The sequence below is a fragment of the Bos taurus genome, chromosome 5 (genome assembly GCF_002263795.3).
Source record: "Bos taurus isolate L1 Dominette 01449 registration number 42190680 breed Hereford chromosome 5, ARS-UCD2.0, whole genome shotgun sequence".
In the NCBI taxonomy this organism is placed as follows: Eukaryota; Metazoa; Chordata; class Mammalia; order Artiodactyla; family Bovidae; genus Bos; species Bos taurus.
Genome location: NC_037332.1, coordinates 119,390,520 through 119,407,728, shown reverse-complemented (window position 1 = coordinate 119,407,728; position 17,209 = coordinate 119,390,520). Strand labels below are relative to the sequence as shown.

General features: G+C 54.0%; 1 protein-coding gene across 1 annotated transcript in view; it reads left to right on the top strand.

Moving 5' to 3' along the window:
- The window catches only part of TTLL8 (tubulin tyrosine ligase like 8), a 58,238-nt gene extending 42,770 nt beyond the window's left edge, over positions 1-15,468 (top strand). The window contains exon 14 of the mRNA XM_024992870.2: positions 15,190-15,468. Within this exon, the coding sequence (XP_024848638.1) occupies positions 15,190-15,350 (161 nt within the window). The 3' untranslated portion in view covers positions 15,351-15,468. The remainder of the gene's footprint in view (positions 1-15,189) is intronic.
- The last annotated feature ends 1,741 nt before the right edge of the window (positions 15,469-17,209 follow it).

The window sequence follows — 17,209 nt, the reverse complement described above, 5'->3', positions numbered from 1 at the left end:
AAGCAGTAAGAAGCCTGGAAGGAGATGCCACCTCACCTGAGATGCGGCCCTGGTGAAGGCTGGTCAGGGCCTTGCACAGCCAGACACACCTCGAAGGAGACGTGGGAGGGCACAAAAGACCGAGGCCCTCTCCCAACCAGCGGCACCTGCGTGCACGCGTGCTTGCACGCACACGCACACCCCAGAGTGGGCCCCGCATAGGGCGTCGGGTGCACCCGAATCGCCCCACAAGACGCCACGGGCTCCTTCTGTGGGGGGGATTCTGTGCCACGATGAAGCCCCTTTTCCATTTTCCGCGAGGCTTGGCTCCGCCCTGTCTCCCCATCGTCGTCCACGCCCATGTTTGTTTTCAAGATGTGCCCTTCTCTCTGCCCACCTGGGACTCCGGGGCCAATCCATGCCCACCCCCCAGGAGCCTCCTGCCCCGCCTGCCCCTTCTGAGTGCCTGGCAGAGCACGAGGTAGCCGCAGTCGGCCTGGCTGGAGGCTGCGCCCCTGCCGGTCGGTCTCCCTGCAAGTGTCTCCGTTTTGTCTGTGGCGGGAGAGCAGATGAGAGCCTGGCTCCCCAGCCGGGCTCTGCTGGCTCCGCGGTGCTCCGCCCCCTGGGTTCTGCTGCCGCCTCCTGGCGGGCCGCCTCCCCATACTCAGGTCCCCAGGCTTGGCCATCACAGGGAAGGGCAGGACACCACTGCTGCCCTGCGCCCCGGCCCGTCCTCTCCCGGGGCCCACTTGGGTCCAAGGGGGCGACTCTGCTGGGCTCAGGCGCCTCCTGCCCGTCGTAGGAGTCAAGATTTCTCCTGCAGCCGCTCTGGACGAGCATCCTCCGGGACTGCTCGGGGTGCACCCATTCTCGAGAGTCGCTCCAGAGAGGCACCTGGCTGTGTCCGTGGGGCACACGTGGCCCTCTGGCCCCGGCGCCACCAGGAGTAGTGTCACCGTGGCTGAGGTTTGCCTCGGTCTCAGTGCCGCTGGGAGGGGAGGGGGCCAACTTCCTGCAGCCCCCTGGCCTCCACCAGCTGGTTCCCAAGGCCATGGCACCTTTTAGATGCTGTTGAGAGGACCCCCGCGTGTGTCCGGGCGGGTCTGTGCTGCTGGGACGGCGCGTGGTGGAGCTCCAGTGATGTGAGTCATCGGGGTCACGCGCTGCGGCGGAGACCGGCAGGGGGCCAGGCTGCGCCTGCTTCCAGGCTACCGGCTGCGCTCCCGCCAAAACTTCAGGATGCTCATCCCGTGTGGCTGGCTGCCTGGGGCGTGTTTGTCTCACGACAGCCAGGCGGCCAGGCCAGCGGGGTCAGCCTCCACCCCCGGTCCGTGGGTGGCAGCAGGTCACGGGCTAGGCCTGGCCAGCAGCAGGGGACACACGCTCTGCACAGTGGCTGTCTGGGCCCTTGCGTTTTCATATGTGTGTTAGGGTCAGCCTGACATGTGTGTTAAGGTCAATCGCAGGAGTAACAAAAAAGAGAGACAGAAGGGAGGAGTGCTCAGTCACTCAGTCACGGACGACTGTTTGTGACCGCGTGTCGCAGGAGTAACAAAAAAGAGAGACAGAAGGGAGGAGTGCTCAGTCACTCAGTCACTCAGTCACGGGCGACTGTTTGTGACCGCGTGGTCTGTAGCCCGCCAGGCTTTCCTGTCCATGGAATTTTCCAGGCAAGAACACTGGAGTGGGTAGCCTTTTCCTCCTCCAGGGGATCTTCCCGGAATCAAACCCGCTTCTCCTGTCTCCTGCCCTGAGGGCGGATTCTTTACCGTTGAGCCACCTGAGAAGCCCAAGGAAGGCTCGGGGAGGGGGGAGCTGCCAGGACTTTGACTGGAGTCGCCTTGAATCTGCAGAGGGGAGAACTGATGTCTTTCTTATACTGAGTCTTTCTAATCAAAATCAGGTCTACTCCATTTAATGAGACTGTCTTTGATTTTCTCTGGACCGTGTTTGGTGGTTTTTCAGGGCAGCAGTCTGGCACATCTTTCATTAGATTTTTTTTCTGGCTGCTTGATGGTTTTAATGCCACAGAGCAGGGACATGGAGAACAGGGACAGTTCTCTCTGGAAGGTTTACTGTGCCCCTTCCCACTCTGTCCTCCCGTCGTGGGATGACCGCTCTCTGACTTCCATCAGCCCAGGCTGTCTAGCCACGCGTGGACCCCCCCAGAACATGCTCGCCTGTGCCAGCCTCTCTGGCCTTGGGTGGTACCTGGCCTTCTCATTGCAGCAGCTTCTCTCGTTGCAGAACGCGGGCTCTAGAAACGCAAACTTCAGGAGTTGTGGTGCACAGGCTTGGTTGCTCCGCGGCATGTGGGATCTTCCCAGACTGGGGATCAAAGCCATATCCCCTGCACTGGCAGGTGGATTCTTATCCACTGTACCACCAGAGAAGTCCCACCCTTGTCTTAATCAGTGCAGCTTTGAAGTAGGTTTTGAAAAGCAGCAGCTAAATTCTCTGATGCTGTTTCCTGCCCAGGATCTCCTGGACTGTTCTGTCTTCTCATCTCCTTTTACATTTTAGAATCAGCTTGCAGATTACTACAGAGACAGCCTGGAGGGAATTTGACTGCAGTCCTGACAAACCTTTTTTTTTTTTTTTGCCTTTTCATACTGTTCATGGGGCTCTCAAGGGAAGAATACTGAAGTGGTTTGCCATTCCCTTCTCCAGTGAACCACATTCTGTCAGAACTCTCCACCATGACCCGCCCATCTTGGGTGGCCCCACGAGGCATGGCTCAGTTTCATTGAGTTAGACAAGGCTGTGGTCCATGTGATCAGTTTGGCTAGTTTTCTGTGATTGTAGTTTTCATTCTGTCTGCCCTCTGATGGATGAGGATAAGAGGCTTATGGAAGCTTCCTGGTGGGAGAGACTGACTGAGGGGGAAACTGGGTCCTGTTCTGATGGGGGGGCCGTGCTCAATTCACTTCAGTTCAGTCACCCAGTCGTGTCCAACTCTTTGCGACCCCATGGACTGCAGCACACCAGGCTTCTCTCTCCACCACCAATTCCCAGAGCTTGCTCAAACTTATGCCCATCCAGTCAGTGATGCTATCCAATCATCTCATCCTCTGTTGTCCCCTTCTCCTCCTGCCTTCAATCTTTCCCAGAATCAGAGTTTTTTCCAGTGAGTCAGTTCTTCATATCAGGTGGCCAAACTATTGGAGTTTCAGCTTCAGCATCAGTCCTTCCAATGAATATTCAGGACTGATTTCCTTTAGGATGGACTGGTTGGATCTCCTTGAAGACCAAGGGACTCTCAAGAGTCTTCTCCAACACCAAAGTTCAAAAACATCAATTCTTCAGAGCTCAGCTTTCTTTATAGTCCAACTCTCACATCTGTAACTGACCACTGGAAAAGCCATAGCCTTGACTATACAGACCTTTGCCTGTAAAGTAAGGTCTCTGCTTTTTAATATGCTGTTAAGGTTGGTCATAACTTTTCTTCCAAGAAGCAAGTGTCTTTTAATTTCATGGCTGCAGTCACCACCTGCAGTGATTTTGGAGCCCAAAAAAATAAAGTCTCTCACTGTTTCCATTGTTGCCCCATTTGCCATGAAGTGATAGGATCGGATGCCATGATCTTCATTTTTTGAATGTTGAGTTTTAAGCCAACTTGTTCACTCTCTTCTTTCACTTTCACCAAGAGGAACTTTAACTCTTCTTCACTTTCTGCCATAAGGGTGGTGTCATCTGGGTATCTGAGGTTATTGATATTTCTCCTGGCAATCTTGATTCCAGCTGTGTTTCATCCAGCCCGGCATTTTGCATGATGTACTCTGCATATAAGTTAAATAAGCAGGGTGACAATATACAGCCTTGACGGACTCCTTTCCCAATTTGGAACCAGTCTGTTATTCCATGTGCCATTCTAACTGTTGCTTATTGACCCGAATACAGATTTCTAAGGAGGCAGGTGACGTGGTCTGGTATTCCCATCTCTTCGAGAATCTTCCACAGTTTGTTGTGATCCACACAGTCAAAGGTTTTGGCATAGTCAATAAAGCAGAAGTATATGTTTTTCTGGCACTCTCTTGCTTTTTCTGTGATCCAACAGATGTTGGCAGTTTAATCTCTGGTTCCTCTGCCTTTGCTAAATCCAGCTTGAACATATGGAAATTCTTGGTTCATGTACTGTTGAAGCCTGGCTTGGAGAATTTTGAGCATTACTTTGCTGTAATGTGAGATAAGTGTGGTTGTACAGTAGTTTGAGTGTTCTTTGCATTGCCTTTCTTTGGGATTGGAGTCAAAACTGACCTTTTCCAGTCCCGTGCCCACTGCTGAGTTTTCCAAATTTGCAGGCATGTTGAGTGCATCACTTTAACGGCGTCATCTTTTAAGATTTGAAATAGCTCAGCAGGAATTCCATCACTGCCACTGGCTTTGTTCGTAGTGATGCTTCCTAAGGCCCACTTGACTTCGGACAGCAGGATGTCTGACTCTAGGTGAGTGATCACACCATTGTGGTTATCTGGGTCATGAATATCTTTTTTGTACAGTTCTTCTGTGTATTCTTGCCACCTCTTCTTATTATCTTCTGCTTCTGTTCGGTCCATACCGTTTCTGTCCTTTATTGAGCCCATCTTTGGATGAAATGTTCCCTTGGTATCTAATTTTCTTGAAGAGATCTCTAGTTTTTCCCTACTTTCTTCAATTTAACTCTGAAACTGTCAAATTCAGACTTAAATTGAAGAAAGTAGGGAAAACCACTAGACCGTTCAGGTATGACCTAAACCAAATCCCTTGTGATTGTACAGTGTAAGTGACAAATAGATTCAAGGGACTAGATCTGATAGACAGAGTGCCTGATGAACTATGGACGGAGGTTCGTGACAGAGTACAGGAGACAGGGATCAAGACCATCCCCATGGAAAAGAAATGCAAAAAGCCAAAATGGCTGTCTGAGGAGGCCTTACAAGTAGCTTACAAAAGAAGAGAAGCTAAAAGCAAAGGAGAAAAGGAAAGATATACCCATCTGAATGCAGAGTTCCAAAGAATAGCAAGGAGAGATAAGAAAGCCTCCTCAGTGATCAATGCAAACAAATAGGGGAAAACAATAGAATGGAAAAGACTAGAGATTTCTTCAAGAAAATTAGAGATAAAGGGAACATTTCATGCAAAGATGGGCTCAGTAAAGGACAGAAATGGTGTGGACCTGACAGAAGCAGAAGATAGTAAGAGTGACAGGAATACAGAGAAGAACTGTACAAAAAAGAGCTTCACAACCCAGACAATCACGATGGTGTGATCACTCACCTAGAGCCAGACGTCCTGGAGTCTGAAGTCAACTGGGCCTTAGGAAGCATCACTATGAACAAAGCTTGTGGAGGTGATGGAATTCCAGTTGACCTATTTCAAATCCTAAAAGATGATGCTGTGAAAGTGCTGCATTCAATATGCCAGCAAATTTGGAAAACTCAGCAGTGGCCACAGAACTAGAAAAGGTCAGTTTTCATTCCAATTCCAAAGAAAGGCAATGCCAAAGAACATTCAAACTACTGCACAAATGCACTCATCTCTAGCAAAGTAATGCTCAAAATTCTCCAAGCCAGGCTTCAACAGTACAGGAACTGTGAACTTCCAGATGTTCAAGCTGGATTTTAAAAAGGCAGAGGGGAGAGGAACAAGATGGTGGAGGAGTAGGTGGACATGGAGTACCTCTCTCTCCATGGATACATCAGGAATACACCTTCAGACACAGAAGTGCACACAGAACACCAGCTGAGAGCAGACAGGAGGACCTGACCAGCAGGAAAGAATTTACAGAACGTGCAAAACTCGGTAGGACGAAGGAACTAGCATGAAAAACAGGAGTTGGTAGGACCCGACCTGCCCTCGGTGGGTGGCGGAACTGAAGCAGGGGTCCAGTCCCCACATTGGGGCAGTTGTCTGAGTCAGAGGAGAAGCATTTAAGGCTGAGAGGGAAACAGCTGATCTGTGGCAGCCTAAATGGAATGTGAATCAGACAGTCCTTGCCGCAGCCATACGTACCCTGGATGGAGCACACTTTGCAATCCTATAGACTGTGGCCTGCCAGGCTTTTCTGTCAGGGAAGGGGTTTTCCAGGCAAGAATACTGGAGCGTACTGGCCAATACTGGTTGCCATACCCTTCTAGAGCACTGTATTTCCTGCTGCCCTAGCCGCCAACCCCCCTGAGTACCTGGTGCTGCCGGAACCCCTGCCACCCAGGCAACTGCACTGCCTCCACACCTGGCCCTCACAGGAGCAAACCCAAGTCCTCCAGGGCAGCCTCAGGGGCAAACCCCAGTGGACAGCCCACATGCAGAGGTGGAAATAAAACCACAGTTGAAACCCAGCGGCAGTGTGGCTAAGGAATAAGACCCAAAACCTTCCCACCAGCTGTACAAGCTGCAGATTAAATCCACACGATCAGCTAGGCAGACTCTGTGTCGTGGAATATATGAAAGGTCATTGAGAGCTCCCACAAAAGAAGCAGCACTAGCTCTGATACCTCTGAACATTGGAAGCAAGAACACAGAGGAACAGGAACAGATTACAATCTGAGCTGCCCCCGCAGCAGGTCCGGGGTCAGCATGGTGGCAGAGGGCATCCTAGGAGGCGAGGCGGACTGGGACTCCCAACGAGGGAACGGACTCTGACAGCAGTGACTCAAGAAAAACGCGTATTATTCTTACGTTTGACTTGTTCTGTAGGTTCTTTTGGATTTTTTTTCTTTTTTCCCCCATCACTGTTGTAGTTGTCAGTTCTGTTGGCACTATGAGCTCTAACTACGCTTTTGAGCTTTTTTTCCTCAGTCACATTTTTAATTGTTGTTATAAACCTCTGCCTCTATATTGGGCTTTTGCAGTTCTGGAGAGTTGTTTTTTTTTTCTTTTCTCTTTTTTTAATTTTAATTTTTTAAACCTATTATTATTTTTTCTACATTTATTCCTTTGTTTGCCTTTCCTACTGTTCTTTTCCCCTTGCAGTTAATCTTTTATATATATGTCTTCATCCACCTCTATTTAAATTTGCATATCCTTATATCATATATATATATATGATATATATATCATGTCCATGTCCAGTTCTAACTGTTGCTTCCTGACCTGCAAACAGATTTCTCAAGAGGCAGGTGGAACAACGAACTCCTTTTCCTATTTGGAACCAGTCTGTTGTTCCATGTCCAGTTCTAACTGTTGCTTCCTGACCTGCATACAGATTTCTCAAGAGGCAGGTAGAACAACAGACTGGTTCCAAATAGGAAAAGGAATACGTCAAGGCTGTATATTGTCACCCTGTTTATTTAACTTCTATGCAGAGTACATCATGAGAAATGCTGGGCTGGAAGAAGCAGAAGCTGGAATCAAGATTGCCGGGAGAAATATCAATAACCTCAGATATGCAGATGACACCACCCTTATGGCAGAAAGTGAAGAGGAACTAAAAATCTCTTGATGAAAGTGAAAGAGGAGAGTGAAAAAGTTGGCTTAAAACTCGACATTCAGAAAACTAAGATCATGGCATCCGTCTCATGACTTCGTGGCAAATAGATGGGGAAACAGTGGAAACAATGAGAGACTTTATGTTTCTGGGCTCCAAAATCACTGCAGGTGGTGACTGCAGCCATGAAATTAAAAGACACTTGCTTCTTGGAAGAAAAGTTATGACCAATATAGATAGCATATTCAAAAGCAGAGACATTACTTTACCAACAAAGGTCCATCTAGTCAAATCTATGGTTTTTCCAGTGGTCATGTATGGATGTGAGAGTTGGACCATAAAGAAAGCTGAGTGCCGAAGAATTGATGCTTTTGAACTGTGGTGTTGGAGAAGACTCTTGAGAGTCCCTTGGACTGCAAGGAGATCCAACCAGTCCATCCTAAGGGAAATCAGTCCTGAATATTCATTGGAAGGACTGATGCTGAAGCTGAAACTCCAACACTTTGGCCACCTGATGCGAAAAACTGACTCACTGAAAAAGACCCTGATGCTGGGAAGGATTGAAGGTGGGAGGAGAATGGGATCACAGAGGATGAGATGGTTGGATGGCATCATGGACTCAATGGGCATGAGTTTGAGCAAACTCCAGGAGCTGGTGATGGACAGGGAAGCCTGGCATGCTGCAGTCCATGGGGTCGCAAAGAGTCGGAGATGACTGAGCAACTGAACTGAACTGACTGTGTCAAATCTACCAATCATTTTAAGGAGAATTGACGGCCTCATGATGCTGAGACTCCCAATCTACCCACTTGATGTATCTTGACATTTATTTACATACTATATTCTTTGGTTTTCCTAAGCAATATTTTTAGGGTGGATTTTTTCTCATCAAATGAATTCCTATGTATCAGATGTATTTTCTATACTTTTATACATGTATTTTTATCAATTGACTTTGGGACTTTAGTAAATGGTGGGTATTAATCTTTTGCTCTTCTCTTGGTGAGAACGTTTACTGTTGGTGACGCCAGCTTGGTGGTCAGCTGTGGCCGCCAGGTCTCACATCTGGTCCTCAGGCCTCGCCCACCTGCCAGCTGAGCGCTTGCCCCCCTCTCCCCACCACCCAGTGCTCCCTCCTGGCAGTCACCTTTCTATCTCTGTTCCTGTGAGTTTGAGTTATTTAAGATTCTACATATGAACGATATAAATGGTGTTTTAAAATTTATTTCGCAATTATTTGTGCTAATGTGTTGACGGGCCCGCGGCTCTTGCACGCTGCCCCTGCAGCCCGCCTCCTGCAGGGCTCCCCTCCTGGTCCCGCCAGCTTGTGTCTTCTCGGATCTCCCGCTCTGCACTCCCAGCAGTGTCCATCCGCCTCCCTTTCCAGTCTGTCCGCCTTGTCCTGGTTCCTGCCCCCCTGCACTGAGGGGAGCAGGCAGGAGTCCACTAACGAGGCCGGAATAAGGTCCCCACAAACACACGCTCTTGAACAAGGGACACTCCTTGTCAGCTGAGAGTGGTTTTCTTTTCTCTGTTTATCATGAATGACACGGGATCTGCACCGTTTCCCTGAATCTCCGGAGATGGTGGTGTCGCTCTGTTCGTGTGCGGGGCATCCATCCCTGTGTCGCTCTGTTCGTGTGCGGGGCATCCATCCCTGTAGGACTGAGAAGTGGAGCTTGTCTTCCTTCGTCATCTCTTTAAAGTCTGCAGGATGAGAGATGTTTCACTTTTATATCTAACATTGCCAGCCCCGCTGCCGTCAGTGAGCGTCGCCAAGGCCTGTCGCTTTATCCAGCTTCTCAGAGAACCAGCCTGAGGCTTTGTTGAACTTTCAGTTTGCTTCCCTGGCTCTTGCATTTGGGGTTTTATTTGTCTTCCTGTATATGTGTATGCATGGGCTTTGCTCAGAGCTCGGTTGGTAAAGAATCCGCCCGCAATGTGGGAGACCTGGGTTTGATCCCTAGTTTGGGAAGATCCCCTGGAGAAGGGAACAGCTACCCGCTCCAGTAGTCTGGCCTGGAGAACTCCATGGACAGGTTGCAAAGAGTCAGACCCAACTGAGCGACTTTCACTCACTTGGTGTGTGCATATATATATTTAATTGGGGTGTAATTGCTTTAAGATGTTGTGTTGGTCTCTGCTGTACACCGAGGTGGCTCAGCCATGTGTATACATATGTCCCTCCCTCATGGACCTCCCTCCCCCCGCCCAACCCCATCCCTCTCGGTCCCCGCAGAGCACTGAGCTGAGCTCCCTGTCGGCACAGCAGCCTCTCAGTAGCTATTTAATATTTCCAAATCAAGCAAGTGACAATGGATTAACCTCCAAAATATACAAACAGCTGATGCAGCTCAATATTAAAAAATAAACAAACAAGCAACCCAATCAAAAAATGGACAGAAGACCTAAGTAGGCATTTGTTATTTGGGTTTGTTTTTCTTCTAACTTCTTGAGCTACAAGCTGGTTGGATCTTAATATTTGGCATTTCTTCTTTTTGATACATGACAGGCAGGTTAAGGTTGGCAATTACCCTTTATTTTCTGCTTTAATTATCTGAAAATTTTTGAAATGCAGTGTTTGGGGTATTATTCAGATCAACATTTTCTAGTTTTCAGTACAATTATTTCTTTGATCTCTAGGTCATTTAGAAATCGGTTTCCTTTCAGTACATTCGCATCAGATTTTGGACGTGGCATGGATTTTTCTTGTCGGCATAATCACGTTTCGACCGGAGCTGGGTCACTGCGGCAGCAGAGCTTCGTGTGGGGTGTTGTGAGGACAGCGCGTGCTCCGTGCTTGCCGAGTGTCCCAAGCGCGGCCGGGTCTTTAGTGTGGCATTCACATCTTCCATGTTCTTTCTGCTTTTTCTTGTCTGCATGTCCCAAGTATGATGACAACCTTTGGGGACACATCGGCTTCTTACGATCCTGACAACTTTTGCTCTGCGTTTCTTCAGACTCTGTTATTAACTTTATTTTTGTTCGAATTTTCCTGGGTGTATGTTTTCTTTTCAGTCACTCCCTAATCTTGGGTCTTACATATTTCTCTGCATAAAATCTGATTTCTTTTTTTTTTAGAGTGAAAGTGGGTTTATTCTGGGAGAGACACACTCCACAGACAGAATGCAGTCCGTCTCAGAGGGCAAGAGCACCGAAACTCTGAACCCAAACTGACCCCGCTCTTAACCAGCGCGTTTCGCATTTCCGTCCTGTGTGATCGTCTGTGTACACAGATGGCGTGGATTGTGCACACAGATTACTCCAGAACAACAAACACCGCTTGCCCAACACGTTTCTGAGGGCCAGGGATCCGAGACGGCCTTAACCTTGTGGTCCAAGCCCAGGTCTTCCATGAGGTTCGGTCAAGGCCGTGGCTGAGGCTGGGTCACGTGAAGGCTTGACTGGGCCGGGGGTGGGGGTCTGCTTTCCAAGAGTTCTCTCACCCGGACGAGGGCTGGAGGCCTCACATCCTCACCTCACGGACTCTCCAAAGGGCCGCCTGAGTGACCTCACGGCAGGTGGAACATCCGCAGAACAAGAAATTCCACACAGGCCCTGGAGTCATGTCTTCTGTGGCTCAGCCTGAGAAGTCACACTGGGTCACTTCTGCCCTGTCCTGCTGGCCACAAGCCCGTCCTGATGTGACGTGAGGGGTCTGCCTGGGGCCGGGGCACACCTGCTGAGTCAGTGTTCTAAATCCCAGCTCCATCACTTTCTAGCTCTGGCATTGGCTGCTTTATCGTGTCCAGCAGTACCTGGCACATAGTAAAATGTCCAGCCAGCTTGAGTCCCCTTCCATAGGTGAGGGGAGTCACATTTGAAGCCTACTGGGAGAAACGGGTGAGACCGAAGTGTTGGAGGGAAGTGGAGCCTCACGCCCTCAGGACCTCTCATTTGATTGCATCTGATGTCTGTTTATCCTTCTCCAGCTCGTGTTCATCTTTCTCTTTGCTTTATTTTCATTAATGTTTTTGTCATTTCAGTTTCTCCTCCTTCTGGTTTGGAGGTCACACACTCTGTCTCTGGTCTTTTAGTTGTTGCATAGAAATGACTAGCTGCATGCTGAGGTTAATGTCTAAAGTTCCAAAAATCCTACTTTTACTCCTGCCCGGACAAAGTAAAGAACCTGCCTGCCAACGCAGGAGACTAAGAGACACAGGTTCACTCCCTGGGTTGCGAAGATCCCTTGGAGGAAGGCATGGCAACCCACTCCAATGTTCTTGCCTGGAGACTCCCATGGACAGAGGAGCCTGGAGGGCTGCAGTCCATGGGGTCGCAAAGAGTTGGGCACGATGGAGCAACTTAGCAGCAGCAGGACAATACAGTGACCTTGGGGCTTGGAGACAAGGGACATTAGTACTGTGTGTTCAGACCACACGGCAGCTCTGCACCCTACACCCTCCCCAGGTCTCAGACTCCCCTACGGAAGCTCTCATCTATCCTCTTTCGGAATCTCACCTTGAAAGAGACAGGCTCTCTGCAGTGGGCGCCCAGCCGGGCCTCTCAGCATCTTTCTCCTTGGCTGTCGCCGCTGCTCTCAGATACTCAGACAAGTCCACGGCTTTCGAAAATTGAACTGCCTTACTTGCCTGCAAAATTTCCGACTGTTTTAAGGACTGGTCTGGGTGTGGGGTTTTATTTGTATTTACTCAAACTGGAAATCTCCAAGCTTTATTAATCGGCACACTCGTGTCTTTAATGGTTTGTGAGAAGCGCTCAGCCTTTAACCCTTTGAGTACCGCCTCCGCCCCGCCGCCTCTCCTTGCCTTGGGAGCTCGGGGGTGATTGCCCGCCCCCCGCCCTCCCCGTCCCTACCCACCTCCCGTGTCACTTCACCTCCCAGTCGCCTTTTGGTTTCCTGCAGGGCCACCGGCTTAGGCTCCCCCTCTGCCTTCCAGATCATCTGTCCTCAGAGTCTAGAGAACCGTGAATCCCATCCACTGAAAGGTTTTAGTTATTATAGAGTCATTTTTTAGAAACGCTACTTTTTAATAAATGTGGCTACTCTCTATAACTCCTTTCCTTTGCCTACAATCTCTAACTCGTACTGAAATCATGTAGTGCTCTGTGTCTGATAATTCCATCAGCTTGTGAGGTCTCAGGTCACGTTCTGTTTCCTACTCTCTATAACTCCTTTCCTTTGCCTAAAATCTCTAACTCGTACTGAAATCATGTAGTGCTCTGTGTCCGATAATTCCATCAGCTTGTGAGGTCTCAGGTCACGTTCTGTTTCTGCTGGCACTCTCACATTTTACTAGAGACGGATCATTTTCTTTAAGAAACTGACTGCAGGGAGTCTGCATTCCTTCCAGGGTGCGGGCGCGTCCCCTCAGAGAGCCGTGTGTGCCCCAGCAGAACCCCCTCCCCGGCCCCTCATCTTCCATCTCCTGAGCGAGGCCACCCGCATCACTTTAAGCTCATAGTCTGAGGCTTGGTGCCCTCCGCACCCCGCCCCAAGCCCAGGGATGAGAACTTGTCACCAGACCTGTTTCCTGTTTGGGACTGGCTCAGGGCAATCTCCCTGGGATTTCCACCCACCCTGCTCAGCACGAAGAACTCGCCTCTCGCTCCCTGGGGCCAGGAAGGTGTGTTTTGGGCTTGCCGTGGTGTAATCTTTGGGGTTGCCACTTTTTGAGGGGCAGGGTGCCTCTCACCCCTCGTGGGGGTAGTCTTCTGCCTCCCCAACCCCTAAAGCCTTGGAACCTCGGCCCGGGTGGCCCCGGTTCACAAAGGCTGATCCCTGCGGATCACCTTGTTGTTTCTCGCTTTTTGCCTTCTGTTGCTTTTAAGAAGGCGTTTTTCAGGTTTCATGGTCAGTTCAGTTCAGTCGCTCAGTCGTGTCCAGCTCTGCGACCCCATGGACTGCAGCACGCCAGGCCTCCCTGTCCATCATCAACGTCTGGAGTTCACTCAAACTCATGTCCATCGCGTCTGTGATGCCGTCCAACTGTCTCATCCTCTGTCGTCCCCTTCTCCTCCCGCCTTCAATCTTTCCCAGCATCAGAGTCTTTTCCAAAGAGTCAGTTCAGGTTGCTGTTTTTTCCCAGAAGGACTGATCTGGATCCAGAGCACCACCTCCTGAGTGGACACCCCCCACTTTGGGGCCTCCATGCGCTCCCGTCACGCCCCCTTCTTCACCCCAGGATGTGCAGCGCAGGGCTCCCCTGTGTCTCAGTGACCCCCCAGCCCCTAACGGACCGCGCAGCGCTCCTCTGCCCTGAGGGCCTGACCCTTCCCAGGTCTGGCCCGGCCAGGCCAGCCCCAACCCCCGTTAGGCCTGGACTGCACAGACCTGCCCCTTGGCCTCTGTGCCTGCTCCCCTGAAGATGCAGCCCCCTGCCCCGGCTTCCCGCACCCCCACGTGCCATGCAAGCCCCAGCGCACCCCGCAGGACAGGCTAGCTCCTGTCCCTGGGGAGGCCCTGTCCCTGGGCTGGGCTCAGCATTGCTCCAGGCTCCGGGAAGCGGCGTGCTGCTTTGCATAGGAACCGGGCGGCCCCTCCCACCCCTCCTGCCCCTGGGGACAAGTGACTCAGCCAGGCTACCGGCAGGGCTGCGGGTGGCTCCGGCTGGTGTGGCAGCTCAGCCCGTGGCACCCCTGGGCTGGGCCCGAGGCCGGGAGAGCCTGGGGAAGCCCCCACGCCCTCGCTGGCCCGGGCACAGGCTGCAGCTCGCCCGGAGCCAGCCTTCTGAGGCCTGGCAGCCCCAGGCTGAGTCACAGCAGGCACGCAGGGGAGAGGTGGGTGCGCGGTGCAGGTCCACCCGGCTCCCTGAGAAAGACTGCAGATGCGGCCGCCGAGAGCAAGGACAGGCTGCGGGAGCCTTGCCCCTTGGCTCTGGGGGGCGGTCCAGCCTCTTGGAGGGCACTGACCCCACCTGCTGGCTGGCTCACGCCCCTGGGCTGTCGGAGGAACTGGGGAAATCCTAGAGAAACACCAGCGCTCAATGGGGCTCCAGGCGTCCAGGCTCCGCAGTGCGGGGCCGGAGGAGTGTGTCCTTCTGGAGGACGTGACTGCTGTCTGAGCAGCAGGGGAGGAGGCGGGATGGGGGTGGGGAACCAGGGTCCCGCAGTCCCATCCTGTGCCCACAGGGCCCTGGAGCCAGCACCCTCGTGGTCAGCAGGCGTCCTTGGCCGGGTCTCCTACGCGGGCCCTGAGGGGCAGTCCAGGGGCCCTGCTCCCGAGGCTGGACGCCAGGCGGGCTTTGGGGGGAGGCTCGTGGGTGCCAATGGGCTGTGGGCTCTAGCCATCTTGAGTGTGCTCGTAACCTCCTAGGAGAGCCCCTGGGTTTGCTCACTGCCCCTAACTGGGACTCCTCTCCTGGGGCGGAGAAGATGAGCACAGGCCCCAGGGCCTTGCCCCCTGGTCTCGAGTGGAGGTCCCGGCTTTTCTGGTAGCGGGGAGCGAGTGTGGGAGCGAGTGGGCTTGGAAGCCAGCTGGGACTGACCTCCGGGGAGACCAGCGCCTCGCAGGGGGTGAGGGCTGCCCTTAGGGGGGCGAGTCCGAGCGGGGGCACGTCCTGGGGCGCAGAGTCTCAGGGACCCGTGACTGTGGCCAGAGACGAGGTTCTGGGGCAGGACCAGTGGGCCTGGTCTAGGGTGGTGGACGTGACCTCACGGACTGACCAGAGCAATCTGGAAGTTGGTGGGTGGCCTCGGGGGGCGCGATAAGGGACGGGCGGGCAGAGCCTGGCATGTGGGCATGGCCAGGGCTGGGTGGGCGCTATCCAGGCGGAGGCGGGCGCCATCCCTGAGGGTGGCGGGCACAGTCTCAGGACCCTCCTCTCCCTCTCTCTCTGCTGCAGGGTTGCCAAGGGCCCTCCCAGCACCCTGCCTGGTGTGCCGTGGCTCGCTGCCGCCAGCTGGTCCTTGCAAGCGCTGCCGCTCCTTCTGTGCCGCCGTCCTGCAGGGCGCCTCCTTCGTGCCCCTCGGTGACGAGCCGGGCAGCGGCCTGTGGACCCCGTGACGCCGAGCACCAGGGCCGGAGCGACGCGCCTGGGCCTCGCGGCCCCCAGAATGTGGCTCGTTCCTTTGAAAACCTCCACGTAGATGCGGGACCTTGTATACAGAGCTATTTTAGCGAACCTGTGCATCCTCACCTTGGTATTTCTTATGGAGCCTGGGCCCCCGGCCCGCCCACTGCCCGTGCCCCAAGCCCGCCTGCACCCCGGGCCCCTCGCCCTGCACCCCCCGCCCTGTGCCGTGTCCCCACGCCTCCCTCTCAGCCCGCACCCCTGCCCTGCGGGAGGCGGGCTCTGTCCTGGGCGCCCGCTGGAGGGCGCCCCGTCCCGAGAGGCCCCTGTGTTCACTCATTGATTCAACAAAACTCTGGCTCTGCTGCTCCAGGTTCTTTGCACCCGAGCGTCTCCTTCCGAGCTGGTGCTAAGCGAGGGGGTGAAGGGGCGCCCGCACTAGGTCAGACCCCTCAGGGGCCACCTCAGGTGGCCTTTCGGGCCCCCGGGCCGTCCGTGGGCCGTGCAGGCTGCGGAGACCGGAGGCGGGTGAGCCTCTGAAGCCTCTCGGCTCGGGCTGGGGCGTCCCAGCCACCCACACCTGCAGGGCCGCGGAGCCCTAGAGGACAAGGACCCATCCCCACCACGCTTCTCCCCGTGAAGCCACATGGTGGCTACGTTTCCATCCCCCTGCAGCCCCTCGGCACTGGCACGGTGTGCTCCGGGCCCCAGGGGTGTCGGTAGGCAGGCGGGCCAGGACCGGGCCGTGTGGGGCCTCCTCACTCCAGGAAGGGCCGGTGCTCATGGAGTCACTGGGTGCACAGTCCCCACCTGCCCCCCGGTGAGAAAGCAGGTGGCAGCCTCGGGCACTTACCGGCCTCAGGCTGGTCCTCCCCGCTCAGCCTGGTGGACAGTGTCTGGGCACACAGCCCACGGCTCCCCTGACCCAAGCCATCCGGCTGACCCAGGGAGCTCTGGCAGCCTGACTCAGAGGGGACCAGGCCAGGGACAGCGGGGGGACTAGCGCCTGGACTTCCCGGCCACCCCAGACGCCCCAGCCGACAGCTGACCGCACCCCACAGGGGACCACAGGTGAACCTCCCCGGAGGGCTGCACCCCCATCGGCCCTGCCTCCCAGCGGCGGGGGAAGGGAGCCCACGTCTGCTCCGGGCTGGGGGAGGGAGGCTGCGCAGTGGACTCTGGCTTCTGGGTGGGGTGGGGCGCAGGCGGCGGGGACCGTGGTCCTGGGTGATGTTTGCCGGCGGGTCCCACGCCTGGGTTTCCCATGTTGGTTCCTGCCTCCTGAGGCTCGAGTCCACTTCCCGTCTCAGGTCAGACGAGGGGGCAACAGACAGGCGAGCAGCCAGGGCAGCCCTGGGGCCGCCCAGGGAGCCAGCCCAGGGGTGCTGCCAGCTGGGTCTGCTCCCCTCCACGCTTGCGGTGCCCTGTTGGGGTTCCAAGCAGATCCCCAGCTCCCTGGGCCCTGGAGGGGGTCTCTGGGCTCTCCAGCGACTCCCTCTTTTCCATGCCTCTGACTCAGGGGACATGCCCTCGGGGCCAGAGGTGCTCAGACCTGCCAGCCAGTGCGGGAGGCAGGCTGGACCCGGGGAGGAGACCAAGGACCCCTGAGCCACACCTCAGCCTAGGCCTGGGGGCAGGCAGGGCTCTGTGAGCGCCTGCGTGGAGGCCTCTGCAGAGGACCCAAATGCAGAAGGGGCAGAGTGCGCTCCCTGCACAAGCCAGGCCCCAGAGTCAGCCTCGGGGTAGTGCTCTCTAGGGTGTGGCCAGTAAAGCAAGGGCTCAGCCAAGTGGAGCAGCCTCTCACACCCAGAGGACGGACGGGGGCCCTCAGGACTGGAGGGGTGTCCCAGGC